The sequence below is a fragment of the Heptranchias perlo genome, chromosome 13 (genome assembly GCF_035084215.1).
Source record: "Heptranchias perlo isolate sHepPer1 chromosome 13, sHepPer1.hap1, whole genome shotgun sequence".
Taxonomy (NCBI): Eukaryota; Metazoa; Chordata; class Chondrichthyes; order Hexanchiformes; family Hexanchidae; genus Heptranchias; species Heptranchias perlo.
This window is the reverse complement of record NC_090337.1, coordinates 18,279,556-18,299,936: the sequence shown is the minus strand read 5'-3', so window position 1 is coordinate 18,299,936 and position 20,381 is coordinate 18,279,556. Positions and strand designations below refer to the sequence as shown.

Genomic DNA, 20,381 nt, shown 5'->3' with positions numbered 1-20,381 from the left:
CAACCACAAAGACTGAACTCCTGTTTTTCGCAGTTGAAATGGTAATGTCCTGTGAAAGCAAGCTTAGGTACTTTTGCCTAATATTGGAACCAAATAAGGGCAAGACAATTCAATTATAGAACTACTAAAATTATTGACATGTCTAGATTATTCATCCTCCTCATCTGCTTTCTTTAATTCTGAACCTCAAAGAATTCAAGTTTGGTTACACCTAATTCTATGGTTCAGTATGTAGGTTTATATTTTGCACACATTTAAGACCTGGTTCAATCCAATATTATACACAATTTATATTACATATTACATTGAATGTACAACACAGAAACAGGCCATTTGGCCCAACAGATCCATGCCAGCGTTTATGCTCCACACGAGCCCCACTGGAGTGCAAGGGAAAATTGCATCATGTACAAATGGAAGGAAAATGAGGTGGGATCTATTACAGGTATTAGATTCTCCCCAATTTTCTGTGATCCACAATCTACCCCATGGAACTTTGAGTTTTATAAATAGAGGCATAAAGTACAAAAGCAAAGAGCTAATGCTAACCCTATTTAAAAAAAAATCATTGGTTAGGCCACAATTAGAATATTGTATCCAGTTTTGGATGCTCAACCTTAAGAAGGATATCAAGTCTATGGAGATCTGATAGACGTGTTTAAAATTATGAATAGCGAGAAGCTATTTCCACCGGTCATTGAATCGGTAACTAGAGTAATTTAAGATCACCATCAAAAAAATGAAGGGAGCTCTTAGGAGCCTTTTTTTAAAAACACAGTTATTAAGACGTGGAATGCATGCCAGAAACAATGGTGGAAGCAGAATCCATAATAGCTTTTAAAAAGGGTGGATAAATAGTTGAATTTTTTAATTTAATTTTTTATTATTTAAAGGATATGGGGAAAGGGCAGAACAATGGATGGATAGCTCTTTCTTGAGAGCCAGCATAGGCGAGATAGGCAGAATAACCTCCTTCTGTGTGGTACAATTCTGATTCTACGTGGAATCCTATCCCAGATAATATGGTCATCTTGAACTTTGTCCTATGAATGCTGAAATTCAAACAGTCATTCATCATCTGCAGAGCCAGGGTTGGTGGAACATGCATAATGCTCCAAGAATGTACTAGGCTTGCCTTTGACATCTGGATACAAATTTCCTCAGTCTTTCGTACTCTCAGCAACTACTGAGTTTAATTTTGAGACATCTGTCCTTATGATAGTTGTTTCAAATTTCACCCGGTATGTCACTTCATATATTCTCCAAGTCATTTGATATATTCTTACACCAACACATCTTTCTAACTAAGTTCACTTAACAACAGTAAATGTCCTTTGACTTAAAGTATGGTGTGTAGCAGTTACTTAACGAAGCAGCTGCTATAATTAAGTATGCAAATTAGGATCAGACGACTGAAATCTCATAATATTCTTGTCTTTGGCACTCATGGATTATGTTCACTTGGTAGCTCATTATTTTGTCAACCAACAATCCTGTATATACACAAATAAATGCAATAGGAACATGAGTAGGCCATTCAGCTCCTCGAGCCTGCTCCGCCATTTGATAAGATCATGGCTGATCTGTGATCTAACTCCATATACCTGCCTTTGGCCCATATCCCTTAATACCTTTGGTTGCCAAAAAGCTATCTATCTCAGATTTAAATTTAGCAATTGAGCTAGCATCAATTTCCATTTGCGGAAGAGAGTTCCAAACTTCTACCACCCTTTGTGTGTAGAAATGTTTTCTAATCTCACTCCTGAAAGGTCTGGCTCTAATTTTTAGACTGTGCCCCCTACTCCTAGAATCCCCAACCAGCGGAAATAGTTTCTCTCTATCCACCCTATCAGTTCCCCTTAATACCTTATAAACTTCGATCAGATCACCCCTTAACCTTCGAAACTCTAGAGAATACAACCCCAATTTGTGTAATCTCTCCTCGTAACTTAACCCTTGAAGTCTGGGTATCATTCTAGTAAACCTACGCTGCACTCCCTCCAAGGCCAATATGTCCTTCCAAAGGTGCGGTGCCCAGAACTGCTCACAGTACTCCAGGTGCGGTCTAATGTAATTTTTCAATTCTTTAAATTGGTCATTTACATCCCACATACTGCAACATCCAAAGCCAATTTATAATTTCCCAATACTTGTAAACTGTCAGTAAAAAAAATCCCACTTCATCAAGTTGTGTCCCACACCTCCATAGTATACTATGGCTCACACTTTCAGTGTCAGCATTCTGTATGTTGAATCTTACCCACTCAGGTTTGCCTTCTTGCTCATAAACATATGTCTATTTTTAAAAATTGGTGAAATTCATGCAGATCAAATAGCATAAGATGGTAGAGATGTGGTGATAATCAAGCAGGGTCCAAAGCAAAAACTGTTTTGTATGAATGCCATTGTAGCGCAGCTTATTGTGGTTTCATGCTTTCAGTTTACATCCATGCTAACTTACACACTGGGGGTAATTTTAACTCATTGAACTCAATGGAAGAGAAAAATCAGGCGGGGCATACATTGGGTGGCCAATTCGATTTGCCTCACTTCACACTATTGCCCCAATTTAAAATTACCCCCACCGTCTTTTTATCCACCACACCTTGGCAAAAGGGGACCTTGTCATAGACCAGAGATCAATAACTAAAACAGAAGAGGTCAAAACCTCTGATCAAATCTTGACCACCAATTTTACGATGATTATTTATTTTTGTGTGGCAACGTTTACACAAAATGCATAAAATCAAATAAATTTCTAACTATAGTAACAAAAGACAGCGATGTTGCAAGGAAACACTCTAATTGAAAAAATAAACTATTTTTGTTCCTTCCTTAGCATTAGGGCTTAAGATAATTGCCAAACTGAAACTGATTACCAGGGAAATGTAGAGAGCAGGCCAATACGACCCTCTGTTGTAGTTCTGTGGTAATTCTGGGGAGTGATGTTGGGCAGAATTCAACATTCTGAAGCTGCAGAGCGCGTTGAGGTAATTAGATTTTAGCTGACAACTTTTCTTTTCTGAGTACTGCAGATTGAATACCCATCAACAGACTTGTCCTAATTATAACCGTTATTATCTAAAAATAATTACAGGACAAGAGATCAGAGATTTCACAGAAGAACATTTCTGATTTTCATCTACCTTTCTTAATTGCTGCAGGATTGCTCTGTAAGGACACAATGATTACTATCAGAATCATTCTTTTAAAAAGACTTGCAACAATTATGGAATTATCAAAAATCCCTATTTATCACACTTTTATGCCATATTTCTTCACACTAAGGTTGCATTTTATTTAAGGTGGCACACTGATACAATGCCCCAGTGTAGTTAAGTGAACATTTGACTCTCTTTCCCCCCCTCCCCACCCGACCTTCCATTCTACCCCACCCTGCTGGGTTCCCAATTTCAGCCACTTGGTGCAGAGAAGCAGCTTCGGTTCAGCATCTCCCCACCGCAGAGGGAAAACACTTCCATATGGAAGAATAGAGTCTAAGATGCTCCTGCAGACCTCCCATTTGGCTGGTTCAGAGTAACACAGATAACAAGAGTAGGTCACCCCACCTGAGCCCTCAGCCAAACTCCATGTGCGGCATGGGAGATGAGTGGAGCAAAATAGAGAGAATTTACCCTTAAAAAAAAGAATATGTTCTATTTATGCACATCTTTGAATTCAACTACAGTTTTTCCCACTAGAGCTGAGTCATCGTGTCAACTGAGATTCATACTTGACTGCTGTGAAAGAACAATAAACCCACGCAAAAAGGAAAATTTCTGTCTTTTATACCAAAAGGCAGAGACTATGTGCACAGGTCAAACCACGTGAGGTTGACTATGACTTTGTACTAGTTCACACTGTGGTCTAAATGTCATTTGAAAATGTGCTGAATGTTTCTCTGGCATAACTGCAAGTGCTTCTGCTCAGCACAATATTGCAACACCCGCACACACACATGACCTAGTTCCACAGTACAAGCTGCAGAGCTATTAAATCAGCATTTCCATTAGTGTGCAAGCACTGCTTCTATTTTGTTTGGGTTTGTAAGCTGAGGCTTCCATGAAGTCTGCTTATCAACTCATCAATTAGTTATTTACCCTTCATTTTCTTTTCTTGCGTCCTTCCCGCCCCAGCCACCAGCTCAGCTCAGAGCAAATTTAGTTTCAAATGTTAAAGATAAGTTAAATGTTAAAGATAAGATAAGTAATGCACTAGCACCTTTTTAATGATGAAGTGACTGTGAAGCAGCAGCAAGAAGACTAAAAAAAAAGTGCCCATTTCAGTGTCCAAAAATTAAATGGGTCACTAACATGAACATAAGGAAGCATGCAATCTAATCAGCTTTTCCTTCAAGGTACAGTTATGTTGCAACAACCCCAGTACAAACATCAGTAGGCTTGCCACCTTATACCTGTGTGAAGTAAACAGTTAAACATTTTGCCATGTGTGACATTATGCCACCAATCCATTATGGTTTGCAGCCATTTCGTAATCTTTGAATCAAGTCATTTTAATCATTCAAATATGCAATTTCAATGCAAGGTATTATTCTGCTTGAAGACACTTTTAACATGAATTAGAATATAATCACTGGTTTTAGTGTAAAACTTTATTAAAAAAAATTGCTATTCTTACAACTAATTCACATTACTGCTGTTTGCCAGTGGCCAAGTGCAACAAATTCTACCTCTTTCAGTACATCGTCATACTATGCTGCAAGGCTGTGAATACTCAACCACAACAGAAAACAGCCATTTTGAAATCAACTGAAGAAAGACAGAATAATATAAGCTCCTGTAAAATGGCTGCTGCTGAAAGTATATCAATTCAGAGTACTGATACCATTGAACAGCACCACTACAGCAATTGTAGATATCTTCAAAAGCAAAGTAGGGTCATTTCTATTTCAGTAAATTATGTCCTAAACACCGTTACAGGTGAGTTTTTTTTACTGTATAATTTATAGATTATATTGTACAGTTTTTTTTTCCACTTGAATGTACTCAACAGTAAACCTTAAGAGCGCAAGTATTTTCAGCAGTGACCAGTACCGAATGTTATTTGCCAAGCTGTGTTCTATTGTATTTGCAAACATTTCGCACTATAATTGGATTGCACCCAGAAGGCTAGTCTGCCAGATCGACAGTAGAATGTTAATTGTATTGGATACTAACAAACATTGTGCACTTAAAAACTGAAAAATTAATTTAAAACACAGAATTAAAAGGTGTGCTCTTCCTGTTCACTTCACATTAGACAAAGCACAAATCAAGTTCCCTAAAGTTTAAATGCACCCAAATTAAATAGGTAGCCTTTTATCATCTATCCCATGGCTTCACCCATTTTGTCCAACTCGAATGCCAATTTACAGTAATGCACCTGCATTTCGGTTGCAATGCCAAGCCAAAGGGGAGTGCAAATGTTGCTAACTGAATATAGTCAAACCATTAAGAAAAATGATAAACACATGCAGCTGAACAGCAATGGCTTGGGATGCCATTGCTGTTTTTTGCTGCTTATGCTAACAGGATCTCGTTGTCAAGGAAACATGCTGTTATGCAGTAGTTATTGGGAAGCAAATTGTATTTTCAGCATTTGCAATGACTAATTGCCAAGCAATTGATTCAGTACTCATGCTGCAGGTATGTAGGTTAGAAGTGACAATCAAATTAGAGAATGGGACCGTTTTCATTGAAAATCATTTGTGCAGCTATTTTTAATGTAACTTCCACCTCTTCACCTGAGAATTGAGTGGTTGAAGAACAGCAGGCCGGTTGGAAGACAGCGAATTACAAGATGTACAATAACACAATTCTGATTATAAACTTTCTATTGAATACAATGCTATGTTCTTGTCAGAGCCATTGAGAACTAAAAACGGTGCAGTCCTTCAGAGATGCGCTCATATTTTGAAAATGCAACATTTCCTATAGCATTTTTTCTGATATGAATCAGCCAGTTACGTTTTAGTACCTTGAAAAAAACCTGCCAAAATGGAAAATTCTCTTTTCAAGATGCTTGCCTCTTTTTTTGCAGTATCAACTGCAGTCTTTAAACCAAAAAGAGCACTTAAAAGGTTTGTGATAAAGATGCTGCGAACCAAAATCCTGCAGACAAGCAAACATAAAAAAGCTCAGTGTAATTATACATTACATCACCTGCTGCTTTCTGTTACTATTAGGTACGATGTCCCCTCCCCCGAGCCCTGTGTACCTCTTAATCTGGAATGAAAAACTGCGAATTCTGACTAGCAGTCAAACTCTTCAGAGAAACAGTCTTAACCAAGGTCATAGCGAAAAGATTTTTTTTTTAAAAAGCCAGCTGTACGTAAATATCAAAACAGGAAAATATTGTGCGCCATGCATGCTAAAATCTATCTGCGAGGAGAAAAAAAAAAATCACTAAACGAAATATAATAAAACATTTTTTTTAAAAAAAAGGATTTTCATGCAAAAAACAAGAGACCAAGCACTGGACAAATGCCGGAATTACCTTATTTTTGGAAAAAAAATCAAAGCGCTCCAGTTTCCAGGAGGCTGTCGTCGCACTTGTGCTACTTCTCTAAGAAACGGTGTTCCGGAAAATTCTGCTCGTCAACAAGACTGCTCTGTAAAAATTCCCCATCTGCAAACCTGTGAAGCTGTTGCGCGAAGATCATTTCTCCCAGGGCTCAGAGCCTGAAGCTGACCGCTGCAAAGGCCACTTGTCACACTAGGTGAGAATCACTGCCGAAAATACCAGTCAGAATCGTACAAGCACTGGTGCACAATGTGCACTACTTTATTACTAAAAATAGATTTGTTGCATCTGCTATCTGCATCATAACCCCGGGTAACTCTGAATCTAGAAATTCAAATCTGAATTCGGGTAAACACCAAAAGAAAAGATATTTGTACCGAGATTTGTCCAGCAACACCAATTGGCATTACAATGCAAGAAATTATTTTTAAAAACGATCTCAGGGCAAACAGCTTCCCTCAGGTACTTGGAGGGTATTTAAGTAATGTATTACTTCAAGCTATATGAAGCAATTTTTTTTAAGAAAGGATTATCTACTCTATGTTGCAATGCAGTCCTAACTATTCTCACCGGTGCTGTCAAGGCAACGTATGCACAGTATTTACATACTCACATTTGAAACACAAGGCATCGGACACAGTAATCAATACATGGCACGTTCAGGAAAGAAGCAGTATTAAAACTGCCTGCCATTTTTGGTTTGCAGGAGTAAGCTTAGTTCTGCTGTATACTGCACCATAGCTGCGTGGGGGGGGAGGGGCAGCTCACCTTAAATTCAGTAGCTGTCAACTACATGGTGCTGGTTCAAATGGATAGAGGCAATAGTGAATCGCTGTTGTCGTGCACTGATGATGCAAGATGAGCCCCGATCGCCAAATTAAAAAAAAAAGGCTGCACAACCAAATTCTGCAGCGATGGGAAAGCAGGCACATCACACACTTGAAGCTGACTGCTTCCTGTCCAGTCAGTCTGCTTTACAGCTCAGTTCGAGAAACCCAGTACTTCATCGCAAATGCAGTGCAAAAAAGAAAGGATGGCAGGAGTATCACCATTAGGCGGAAGTATTTGACAGAAACAGGCAATCCAAGGTCATGCTCATCAAAATGCAATTTAATACAGATCTTGTATCTCTCACTGAATTGTTAAGTAAATGTTTGACCGTTTAGATTCTCCTTGGAAAGCAAAAATCTTAAAGCCTTCAGCCCCTCGAATTCTCTGCTCCGATGCTGTAATTAATCGGTCTATTTCTGCACCAACAACCACAGAGACAGAGAGTCTCAAGTCACATGAGTCGTCATTGGTGTTTACAGCAGAACATATTTAATATGGAAACAGAAGCATTGCAAATTTCTGCAGGGCTGCGTGCATACACACCAGGATGCAGTGTGAAATTCCAGTTCCTTTGGATTCTTTTTAAATGATTGTATATATTTTTCAATTTAAAAAAAAGCCAATCAAATATAAACTGAGGGTTATAGATAACATCATGGTTGCTTTGCTCCTGGTCTCTTGAGCATGAAAGTAATTATGGTGCAGCAAAAAAACAGTTTAAAATATTGTGACCTAAATAGCCACTGGGAGTTTAAGCAACATACAGCGAGTAAGGAAGCTTGAAAAATGGAAGAATATGTTGTTAAGCCAGTTCCTAAGTGTCACATTATTACAGTTGTAATCTCCTTTGGGTTACCTTCATTAATGACCTCCTGGAGGGGAGAGACTCATACCGACATCATCAAAGCCTGCGGTGATGCAACTCAGCTTTTAATTAATTATACGTTGTAGGGATGGGAGAATACTCATCATATCAATAACATCCACTGAGATTACACTTCAAAAGCTGAATTTCCACAGAATTTCTATATCAGGATATCCAAACCTTCCCTTTCTAGGTCACTCAGTTTCTCATCATGGAGCCCGTGGGCTACATATAAAGAGTTGTCTACTACTGCTACCTCCATCACTATTGGTCATCTGTCCACTACTGCTACCTCCATCACTATTGGTCATCTGTCCACTACTGCTACCTCCATCACTATTGGTCATCTGTCCACTACTGCTACCTCCATCACTATTGGTCATCTGTCCACTACTGCTACCTCCATCACTATTGGTCATCTGTCTACTACTGCTACCTCCATCACTATTAGTTACCTGTCGATTACTGTTACCTCCATCACTATTGGTCATCTGTCCACTACTGTTACCTCCATCACTATTGGTCATCTGTCTACTACTGCTACCTCCGTCACTATTGGTCACCTGTCTACTACTGCTACCTCCATCACTATTAGTTACCTGTCGATTACTGTTACCTCCATCACTATTGGTCATCTGTCTACTACTGCTACCTCCGTCACTATTGGTCACCTGTCTACTACTGCTACCTCCGTCACTATTAGTCATCTGTCCACTACTGCTACCTCCATCACTATTGGTCACCTGTCTACTACTGCTATCTCCGTCACTATTGGTCACCTGCTGAGGATGGCCCAGGGTTTCTTACCCTTTTTGCATCTTTTTGATGCTTTAGCATTTTCTCCCCCTTACAAGGTGGCAATCTTCTCACGCTTTCCCTACCCTCTGGTTCAAGCTAACACTTTTCTCCCTCTCTGCTCCCCACCAGTCCAAGATGACAATCTTTATATCCACCTCCCAATTTCACACTGGCATTGTTGCCCCCTCTCCAATTTTACACTGCCACATTGCTGCTCTTAGCATGGCTCTCAGCTCTTCCCCTCTCAGTGCTATGTCTTATTGCTTACTGCCGCAACTGAACAAATACCGTTGCACCCTATAGGTGCAAAATTCCTGCCGACAGCCCTACAGTAGGGTTCAATCTGGGAGTAGCAACAGTGGGAGATAGCGACTGGAAGCTGGATGCAGGCTGGATAGCCTGAGCATGTGGAACAAGTGCAAAGCATGGACCATAATTTGGACACCACTGTCCCGTTTGAGCCAGCTTATTGGCCAATTGTAATTACGCAACCCTTCAAGGGCTAGTGTTGCTTTCCAGCAATCTCATTGGCCAATAGTAGTCATGTGATCACAGATTGTTCCATATTTGATTGGCACGGCTCTGGATTAATACCAGCAAAGGCAGGCTAGATGACGGTTTTGGCACAATTCCATTAATACAGCAGTGACACCAGTCAGCACAAATACTCAAATGCAAAACTTAGTTCTCATTAGGCTTAGATCCAGAATAAACATTAGAGTTAACATAAACCCCTCTTTGCCCGTGAGGAATCCTTACCATTTGGATCCAGGTTGTCGCGAGTGTTTACGGCAAAGTAACTACTGCAGCAGCTTCATTCCTGTTACTACTGTAGCATCACTGAGCTTCCAATTATGATGTCATTGTGGAACATGTGCTGATGGTTTTTAAAGATTTGTTTTGTGATGTGGGGAAAGGGACAGGGACAAAGACAATGCAGTAGCAACAGATACAGTAGGAGAGTAGGGTTAGACACGATGGATAGGCCCAGGCGAGGAGAAAATGCATTGACTATTCTGCTGCAAAATCAGGTTCTGGCATCCTGTTCCTGGAGGCACCTCACATGCCCATCTCATGCTTTTAGAATCATTGAAAGGTTACAGCACGAAAGGAGGCCATTTGGCCCATCGAGTACGTGCCGGCTCTATACAAGAGCAATCCAGCTAGTCCCACTCCCCCACCCTTTCCCTGTAGCTCTGCAATTTTTTTTCCTTATCCAGTTCCCTTTTGAAGGCCATGATTGAATCTGCCTCCACCACCCCCTCAGGCAGTGCATTCCAGATCATAACCACTCACTGTGTAAAAGGTTTTCCCTCATGTCACTTTTGGTTCTTTTGCCAATCACCTTAAATCTATGTCCTCTGGTTCTTGACCCTTCCGCTAATGGGAACAGTTTCTCTCTATCTACTCTGTCTAGACTTTTCATGATCTTGAATACCTCTATCAAATCTCCTTGCAACCTTTTCTGTTCCAAGGAGAACAACCCCAGCTTCTCCAGTCTATACACGTAACTAAAGTCCCTCATCCCCGGAATCTTTCTAATAAATCTCTTTTGCACCCTCTCTAAGGCCTTCACATCTTTTCCTAAAGTGCGGTGCCCAGAACTGGACACAATACTCCAGTTGTGACTGAACCAGCGTTGTATAAAGGTTCATCATCACTTCCATACTTTTGTACTCTATGCCTCTATTTTAGACTGCATACCTCGCGGAACCAGTCTTTTATAAGCATGTTGGGCTCTGCTATATAATGCAGAGACCCCGACTGCAAACATACAGGACAGGCCTCCTGCATTCATTTCGCTGAAACCAGGGCTTCAACATTTGTCGACCTATATTTTTTGAGAGTTACAATCCCATCAGCTCCCTAAACCACAGGTTGTTTGCACTTAGGAGTGCAGCTAATGGAGGGAGAACTAAATGTCTACCTATAGTGTAAAAACATCTAGAGAGAAGAGTCGAGTGTAGCAAAGGGCAATAGTACATCCTGACCTTGGCCTCAGACTTGCAACCAACAAAACTAGAGTTACAGCTGTTGTATTTAATTACATGTAGATAATACTAACTTAGACACAATGGGCTCGATTTTCGCACCCCCGAGCGGGTGTGTTCGTGGTGGGGTGGCTGCAAAAATTGGAGATTCCCGGGGCGGGTCTGGAGCCCGGCTCCAACCCCGGGAATCTCCAACTTCCAGGTTCCCCAGTGACGCGCTGACATGCGTGCGCAGCCCCAGCCAGCGGGGTGCCACTTAAGGTAATCATTTCGGTAGTTTAGGTCAATTAGAGACCTGATTAACATGATATTTCAGGAGGGGTGGGATTTTCCAAGCAACTGAGACTGTTTCCCATACTGGGGGAAACACTCCCAGTTGAAATGGATGTGTTGCAGCCATCAACCTGTGACAGCTGCAAAGGTCCATTTGACAGGTGGGGGTGGGGTGGGGGTGGGGGTGGGGTGGGGGGGGGGGGGTTGGGGGGTTGGGGGGAGACCCTCACTCATGGCAGGAGGCCACTCTGTCACTTTGAACAAAGTTTGGCCTCCACCACTCTCATCCTAACAATCAAAATCACCAACTTGCACACTTACCCCGGGGTCCAGACACATGTACCTACCTTGCGGACCCCCTCAAATGTACATCTTCTGAATGGGGGCCGCCGTAGCTGCAGTCATGACCTCCTCGGAGGACGAACAGCATCACCAGTCACGCTGGCCACACCGTCCACCTCTGACACGTGGAGCTCCACAACACAGTGCTGTGACACATCCACCTGCACAGCAGGAGGGAGGGCTACCGCAGAGAGAGATGCATCGCAGAAGGCACTACCCTCGCCACAGGGTCCACAGACCGAGGCTCAGCTTCCTGGACCTCTCTGAGCAGCAGTGCACACGGCTGGCCCGAGCACCATCTTCTTACCTGTCGCTGTCAAAGTCACCACTGCCCTCCACAACTTCTCCTCCGCATCCTTCCGGGGTGCCACCGGGGACATCGCCGACGTCTCTCAGTCGTCTGCACAAAAGAACCCTGCAAATACACCTACACCCACTCTGCAGTGACACAATGGGTGTCATCAGTTGTGGGTCTTCATAGTGATCCTCAGGAAAGGGCTTTATTGCACAAACCAGACAAGATTCGCAAAGACGTGGCAGTAGTGGTGACAACATAATATGTTATGTGAGTTGATCGTAAATCAAATCTAAGTAAAAACCATGACAAACCCTCAAACACCCTTGTGCATCCCCTTCATGCTCACGACACATTTGCCTCATGCTTCCTACTGCACATATGTGATGCATGCCCTGTGGCTACAGCACAGGTAGTGTGGAAACTTAATATTACTTATTCTATACAATGCATTAACACCCGACAAGCAGAACAAGAGAGACTTTATTGAACCTTTTACTTGTATACAAGTGGAAGAGCACCTCAAGACATCTTGAGGATACATCTTCGCCGAGTTGAAGAAACAGCTCAGGTTTATACAATTTGGTAACTACGCCCACCTGCTTCAGAATGTGGGCGTACACATACAGTCTCCATTGGATTAAGTAGTTGGTCAATCAAATAGTGAGCCCGCTCTTGAGCAACCATAGTCAGATTGCTGCCTGTCACGTAGGCATGAGAAAGTATTAGTTTCCCACATTTTTGGCCCCTCATTATCAGTGGGCTGTTGCTAGTCTCAAGGCCATATGGTCATTTATTTCTGAAGCGAGCTATATTCCTTATCTCGGGGGAGGACAGCTGTATAGTCTGTGTTCGGCGACTGTTTTTTTTAAAATTAATTATCAATGTGAGAAAACATCAAGATTTCTATTATGTGAGTTTAAGTGAAATAAAGAGTTAATATGGTCAAGTATCCCTTCATGCACTTAGTTAAGTGAATTAATAGAGTTAATACAGTCAAATATTTCTTCATGCACTTCCACAGTAGTGGCAGGTTGAGTGAGGCTGACCGTGAAAGAGATGCATGAGAGGGTGAGAATGAGATAGAGCCATGAGATTGTATGAGGATTGGGTTGAGTGGTAGTGGCGGGATGAGTACTGGCGAGGTGAGTAAGTGCAGGCAAGATGAGGATGAGCTTTGAGTGGGTGTGAAGGGTGATGTGATAGAGTAGTGTTGGCAGTGCAGAAGGAGATGTGAGGTGGGGGTGGTGATGTGACAGACGGAGTGTAGGGGAATGAGTAAGTGTACTCACTTCGGCTGACCTACTTAGGTCATTGAAGCGCCTCCTACACTGTATGCAGGTGTGCGATATGTTGGTGGTGCAGGTGACCTCCTCTGCCACCTCGAGCCAGGCCTTCTTGGTGGCAGAGGCAGGCCGCTTCCTCCCGCCCGCCGGGGGGAAGATCTCTGTCCTCCCCCTCCTCCTCACCCCATGCAATAAGACCTGGAGTAAGGCATCATTAAACCTGGGAGCAGCCTTCTCCTTGGGCTGCTCTGTGATGTAATCTTTCCTATTTCCTGCAGCATCAGTCAGTGGAGGACTGCCCCTTTAAATAGGGCTCTTCCAGCTGACAGTCTATGCTGCGCATGCGCAGTCCGCCCACCGCGCAGCTTTCCAGCACGAAACCCGGAAGCAAAGGGAAGTGGATCCAATTAGCCTGCGATTCTGTGCGGAGCACCCCGATTTCACCGGGCGCGTTACCCACGCGCCCAGTCGACCCCCCGCTGCAAACCCGTCGCCCTCCTAATATCGGGCCCAATAAGTCAGTATATCTAATTAATGTCAGAGTGTATAGTTTGGTATAAGAATTATTTTCATTCAACTTAAAAATATATATTATGCACAACACCCAGTGGAATGAGAAACTGAGCCAGAGGACCAGTCAATGGGCCATGTCATATCTTAACCACTTCAGGCACCCAACAAGAGAAAAGAGGGCCAATTTTCCTCTGCCCTGCTCCCAAATCGTGGCTGAAAAAATGGGTGCAATGCAGAGGAAAAAGTCAGCCCAAATCCTTTGCTCCTAAACAACATTGCATACAAACATCCTCAATGGCTTTTCTGGTTTTTGCACCTGAAGAGGGAGCAGCAGCTGTAAACTTGGTGCAAATGAACGTCAGAGACCTCTGCACTCAGATTTCCTCTAATAGGTGCAGATCGGGGGTGGACTGCTCCCAAAAAAAACTGGTGCTACTTACTGATTGCAGCGCTGCTGTTTCAGTGCGATCTGTCTTGAGAGACAAGCTGGCATTGTATTGCCAAGAAAGGTCTTTTATAAAAAGTGTGTTTGCAGCTTCAGGGCTTGTTGCAGAATATTGTTCGTCTTTTACACTTAGTGACGATAGAGGCTGTGTTCAGTGCTGTACCACCCCTTTTTTTTGCGATATGGCTTATTTGGAGGCAAATGAGGACAAACAACTCAAGCCATCCTAGGCAGCTGTTGAAATTATTCACTTGGCCTCTCCTGAGTTACGAACAACTGTTTCCCTACCACAAAGTAGAAACTCCCCCCTCTCCCTGACCGTACCATTGCTCCGTGCCACCTAGAATAAAAAGAGAATCCTCACAGTCAAACAAGTATCTACTCCTATCCCCATACCATTATTCTTCATGTTTTCCCTGTCCCTCTACCTACTACTTGGCACCATGATGCTGCCCGTTTATCAGCACCCCCTGCAAGGCAGATTGCAGGGGTGTCCCGGACAGTTGCTTCGATGCTGCTGCCATCCCAGCAATGGCAAAATAGCAAGAATTCATTCACGGGGGGACGAAACCTTTAATTAAATGCCAAGTTCATGAATATACAATTGACAGCTTCTGGCATAGATTATTAATTTAAGAAATTGCCATTCTTCATCAAAATGTCCCCAGACAAACGTCCTGCCTTATTAGCTGCAAAAAAGCAAAATCCTTCTGGTTCTCCTACGGGGCTTTAAATGTGGCTGCCCCTTTAATGGTTCTGGTTCCTTTAAGGCCCAGGAACTGCCCAGACTTCCTCTTGCAGCCAATACTGCACCCCAAAGTGTGCCCACTTGGTGCTTCCTTTATTTTAATTCGGCCCATGTTGTGCCAGTTTGGGCACTGAGCACCAGGTCATGTCAGAATGCACTTCTCGTGTGCTCTGCACTAATTTCTCCCAGACAGTGCCGTGAGAGGAAGATCGACCTTATCATCACTGAAGCATGATCAAGAGTATAAATATCTTTTTTTGATCAAAAGAAATTACAGACGCTTATACGCGACTTCATAATTTAAAAACTCCAAGTAACCAAAAGCAGCAGAGATATTGATCTTAATTAACTCTTGCAGACTTATCTCTCTGGGAAACTATGCATTCATCTTATTTTAACATTGTTTTGCAACGGTTTGTGATTAGTCATTTAAATTAGGGACGAGCTCATCTTCCTCACTTCGGATATTCAGTTCCATTTGACTCGAGCTAACTGAAAACCACAAAAACAACAGTCAGAATTGATTTGCTAACAATTACGGTTTCTTAAGAGTACCCAATGAGAAAGAGGATAAAGAGTCACCCAATACAAGCATAGCAATGTTGCAGCAACAAGGCAGGGCTTTGTAAATGCAAACTATTGTGTCTGGTGCTGTCATTTTAGTGATCTCAGATAAAGAGATTTATCATTGATTTCTTAAAGGGTACTGGCCAATACTGAAGTCATTAACAGGCTCCATGTCAGCAGGAATTTTCTATTTACGGCTCCACCAGGATATTGACAATGCTCTGGAGAGTCTGAATGCTGGGAACTTCGTGCAAAGCTATTCACAAAAGGCAATTTGGTAGTACAAAGTATTAAAGTGTTGTAAGCTGCAGGTTTTCACCAATTCCACACACAAGGTGGATTGGGCAAAAACAATTAAGAGGGAGAGTCAGTCTGGGTTCTCCTCACACATCCAATGAGTGACTGATCACTGAGCAGAATCAACAGAGGCTTTGGAGCAGGCTATGGGGGGTGCAAGAGGGGTGTGCCAGGGATCTGGGGTGGAACCTGGTTATGCTGGGATTCTGTCCCATTTGCACTGACACTTTAAATTCCATGAGTGGAGGGAAGGGTAGATTTTCCACTAGGCCTCCCTCCCCTGTCAAGAGTCTGTGTTGGGGATATCTTGGGCTGTCTGGCGATTCCACCCTTATGCTCTTAATAGGCCTCAGTGGTACTCTCACTAGCTGAGAGCAGACACAAGACCTGCTGAGGGCCTCAAGTGACCCTAAACTATTGCTAGGGATCCATTGCCTTTCCTCAAGATGACTACTTGCTACATTGGAAGTAGAAGATGTGAAGAGCAGAAGTTTCATTAGGCCTATGCCAGACCTTCTCTTCTGTGGAGCGGCAAGTGTCGTTCCAACATTCTGCTGGCGGTCCAAGGGAGGTGGCATTGAAGCACACTCACATGCACAATGTGCCCATCACATCCATGCAAGTGACCCTGCCTCTAAAATTTAGGACCCCCAGGAATTTTGGGGCCTAGGTCTGTGGCATGACTTCCCCAGATTTTGATAGTTCTGGGGCAGTTCTCAGGCTGATGAAGTTGCAATCCCTCACTGTTTGTAATGGTATTGCTTTAGAACAAGCCAGGGTCTGGCCCTAAGGTGAAAGCCATATTTTTCCCCCTATGGAAAACAGTTCTTTTCCCTCAATTCCACAACTCTCCTTGATATTTCAGTCCATTATTCTTGGGTTTTTCTCTTCCCTCATTTTAAATAACTGAGACATTTAAAACAATCCTCAGCATCTCTTGTGGTTTTTGAAATTTTTGGGATCAAATTTATTTCCCTGTTTAATGACGCTCAGATAGTGTTATGAGATTTCATACCTTCAGCTTTGTTCTTAAAGTCCTTCAAATTCTTTGAGTCTTCTGATTAATCGGATTTTCACTTCCATTTTCCTCAGCTTATCATCAGCAAAAAGTAATGCCAGACTCATCGAGAAAAGTCATGTGGTTCACTTCTAGTTAAGCCAATTAATCTACATGATTTCAGTTTACCACTGATCAGGTGGTTTAAATTTATAGTCCCTCAGTCTAAAAAGCAGCAAATCAGCCGTTAAGAGTTTGATCTCATTTATCCTTCCAAGTACAATTGATGTCTTCGCACTGCAAAATCTAGCCCTTAAGTTATACTTTTTTTTGTTTTAACTGAAACAATCCCCCTAAGTTTCTAAAAAAAAAGGTCTTTTGTTCAAACAGTAAGGGTGTATTTAAGGGGATGCATTCCCAATCACAAACTCAAACATTTAAAAATCCTAAATGCAAACGACAGGAGTGATGCCCTCAGTCATCACAATTCCTGAAGAAACTCAAGTGGTAAATTCCTTGCATTAAAAAAAAATCACAATTAACACCTTCCAATCAGTGTTTTGCTGGTAATTTAGGTGCATTTCATTTATTTAGTAGCTATGGTCATCTGTAAGATATCTGACAAAATCAGAAGTTTCTCCTTAATTAAGAATTGGTTCATCTCTACATCAATTTTGAAAAGAAACAATGGTCCAAAGTATTTCTTCACAATTAAGTTAGGTTTGGAATGGAAATCTACAGGGTAGCGCTTTATTAAATCAAGCATCCAACTTGATGTCTGAACATCAATGTGAAACTGGGCCGAGGTCTGCTATTACACCCTTTTATGAGATACAGAACATGCAAAGCAGTGTTTTACCATAAACAGCTGTAAATAATTCCTAGATGAATAAAACTGAAGTACACCTCATCAGCGGAAATGCCATCTCTGGCATTATCGGAGAACTGCACCTAATCAGGATTAAGAAGCATTTAACCCATTTACAACACAGCCAGTTAGGTCACAGCATGTCCAGGGTGAGCTTGGTTATGCCAGCATTTACAGCCAGCCAGACTGAAGTGGAGCCCGACAGTTGCTGTTCGTGCAAATTGATTCATTTGGATATTTCATCTCTTTGTAAATAATTGAGTTCCACTAAAAAAAACAGTTCAATAAGCAACTCCAAATTAATTGCTTTAATTTTTATTATTTGCCTCTTTCATTGCAATTATGTTAAAAAAAACCCTGCATTTTTGGCTTTTTTCCAGGTCTTTTTAAGTAAAGCTAAGCCTGTCAAAATGGACAGAAGATTCAAATCATTCCGGTGAAGCACTTCAAAGAACTATTATATAATGCCAAAAAGAGAGGATTCCAAATATCCCACAACAGTGTACAATTTGCCTTGGCAAGTATTGAACTCTCATGAACTAAACTGAAGGCCAAAGCAGTACAGACGAGGCAGGCCAATCGGCCCATCTAACTAATCCTTCCATAGAAACCCAGGGTTCTATTGTATCCAACTGCCTCTTGAATGATGCCGGCACTTTTGCTTCTATTAACCTACTTGGAAGGCCATTCCCACTATTGATCACAGTGCGCAAAGAAATGCTTCCTGACGTCAAGCCTGTTTGTACCTTTATTCCCTTGTCTTACAGTTATGGTTTAACTTGGAATAATGCTCAGGATTAATCTTTTCTGCCCCATTTAGTATCTTACTTATCTTTATTCAGTTTCTTCACATTTGGGTCATTTCTTAGATTTTCTAATCTTTCCTCTTAACTCAGTCCTTTGATACCAGTACCATCACTGCACCACTTCTAGGGCTTAGATATTTCCTTGGTACTTAGGTGACCAGAACTGAATACAGTACTCAAGGTATAGTTTGAACAGAGAACTATATAGCTTCAGCATGTCAGCCTCTGATTTATCTTCTACTGATTTGGCAATGTAGCTCAGCATTCCCTTTGTTGATAACATGTTCAGTCATTGCAGAACAGCAAAGTATTAAATCTACTATCACTCCCAGATCTCTTGGCTTCTCCTGTAGCTTGTTCAACATCATTCATTGAGTATGTCCCATCATATTTTTCTAATGTTTAACACCTTGCGCTCATCTGAATTGAATTTCTTCTGCCAGAATTCTGGCAACTTGCATGTTTTCTCTAGATCCTTCCTACTTCCTTAGCTGTTTCATCAGACTTGACGACCCCTCCTAATTTGATGTCCTCCATGAATTTCCATCATGTTTTTGGATTCAGGTTACTTATGTAGATTAGAAACAGGTGGGTGCCTCAGCATCAATCCCTGGGGCACTCCACTTAGTCCATCTTCCCAGCCTGACATCACTATTAACTAAATTATTTCCATATATCTATTCTTCAAGTTTGTTCCTGATGATTGATTGCATTATTTTCCTAGTTATTGATGAAAGACTAATAAAGACTGAGGAAGAAGATGCTGCCAGAGTCTCAAGATGTAAGTGAAATACTGGATGGGCTAAAAATTGATAAAGAGGAGGTACAAGAAAGGCTAGCTGTACTTAAAGTAGATAAGTCACCCGGTCCGGATGGGATGCATCCTAGGTTGCTGAGGGAAGTAGGGATGGAAATTGCGGAGGTACTGGCCATAATCTTCCAAACATCCTTGGACACGGTTGTGGTGCCAGAGGACTGGAGAATTGCAAATATTACACCCTTGTAAGGATAAACCCATCAACTGTAGGCCAGTCAGTTTAACCTCGGTGGTGGGGAAACTTTTAGAAATGATAATCCGGGACAGAATTAGCAGTCACTTGGACAAGTGTGGATTGATTAGGGAAAGCCAGCACAGATTTGTTAAAGGCAAATCATGTTTAACCAACTTGATAGAGTTTTTTGATGAGGTAACAGAGAGGGTCTATGAGGGCAATGCATTTGATGTGGTGTATCCGGACTTTCAAAAGGCGTTTGATAAACTGCCGCATAATAGGCTCGTCATCAAGATTAAAGCCCATGGAATAAAAGGGGCAGGAGCAGCATGGATACAGAATTGGCTAAGTAACAGGAAACAGGGAGTAGCGGTGAACGGTTGTTTTTTGGACTGGAGGGAGGTGTACAGTGGTGTTCCCCAGGGGTCGGTACTAGGACAACTGCTTTTCTTGATATATTGGACTTGGGTGTACAGGGTACAATTTCCAAATTTGCGGATGACACAAAACTCGGAAGTGTAGTGAACAATTAGGAGGATAGTGATAGACTTCAAGAGGGTATAAACAGGCTGGTGGCACGGGTGGATACGTGACAGATGAAATTTAACGCAGAAAAATGCAAGGTGATACATTTCGGTAGGAAGAATGAGGAGACACAATATAAACTAAAGGGTACAATTCTAAAAGGGGTACAGGAACAGAGAGACCTGGGGATTTGTGTACACAAATCATTGAAGTTGGCAGGGCAGGTTGAGAAAGTGGTTAAAAAAGCATATGGGATCCTGGGCTTTATAAATAGAGGCATAGAGTACAAAAGCCATGGTGAACCTTCATAAAATCTGGTTCAGCCACAACTGGAGCATTGTGTCCAGTTCTGGGCACTGCACTTTAGGAAAGATGTGAAGGCCTTAGAAAGGTTGCAGAGAAGATTTGCTAGAATGATTC

At 42.0% G+C, this 20,381-nt stretch overlaps 1 protein-coding gene across 3 annotated transcripts in view; it reads right to left on the bottom strand.

Annotated features, from left to right (window-relative positions):
* The window catches only part of zbtb38 (zinc finger and BTB domain containing 38), a 37,406-nt gene extending 29,950 nt beyond the window's left edge, over positions 1-7,456 (bottom strand). The window contains exon 1 of one of the 3 annotated variants that reach the window (XM_067995073.1): positions 7,291-7,456. Coding sequence is in view for 1 of the 3 variants with exons in the window: in XM_067995072.1 (XP_067851173.1) it covers positions 7,136-7,153 (18 nt within the window). In the remaining 2 variants the exon portion in view is untranslated. Of the gene's footprint in view, positions 1-6,495; positions 6,714-7,135; positions 7,271-7,290 lie in introns of those variants that run through there. The other 2 variants (XM_067995072.1, XM_067995074.1) reach the window with 2 other exon arrangements.
* Between the last annotated feature and the right edge of the window lie 12,925 nt (positions 7,457-20,381).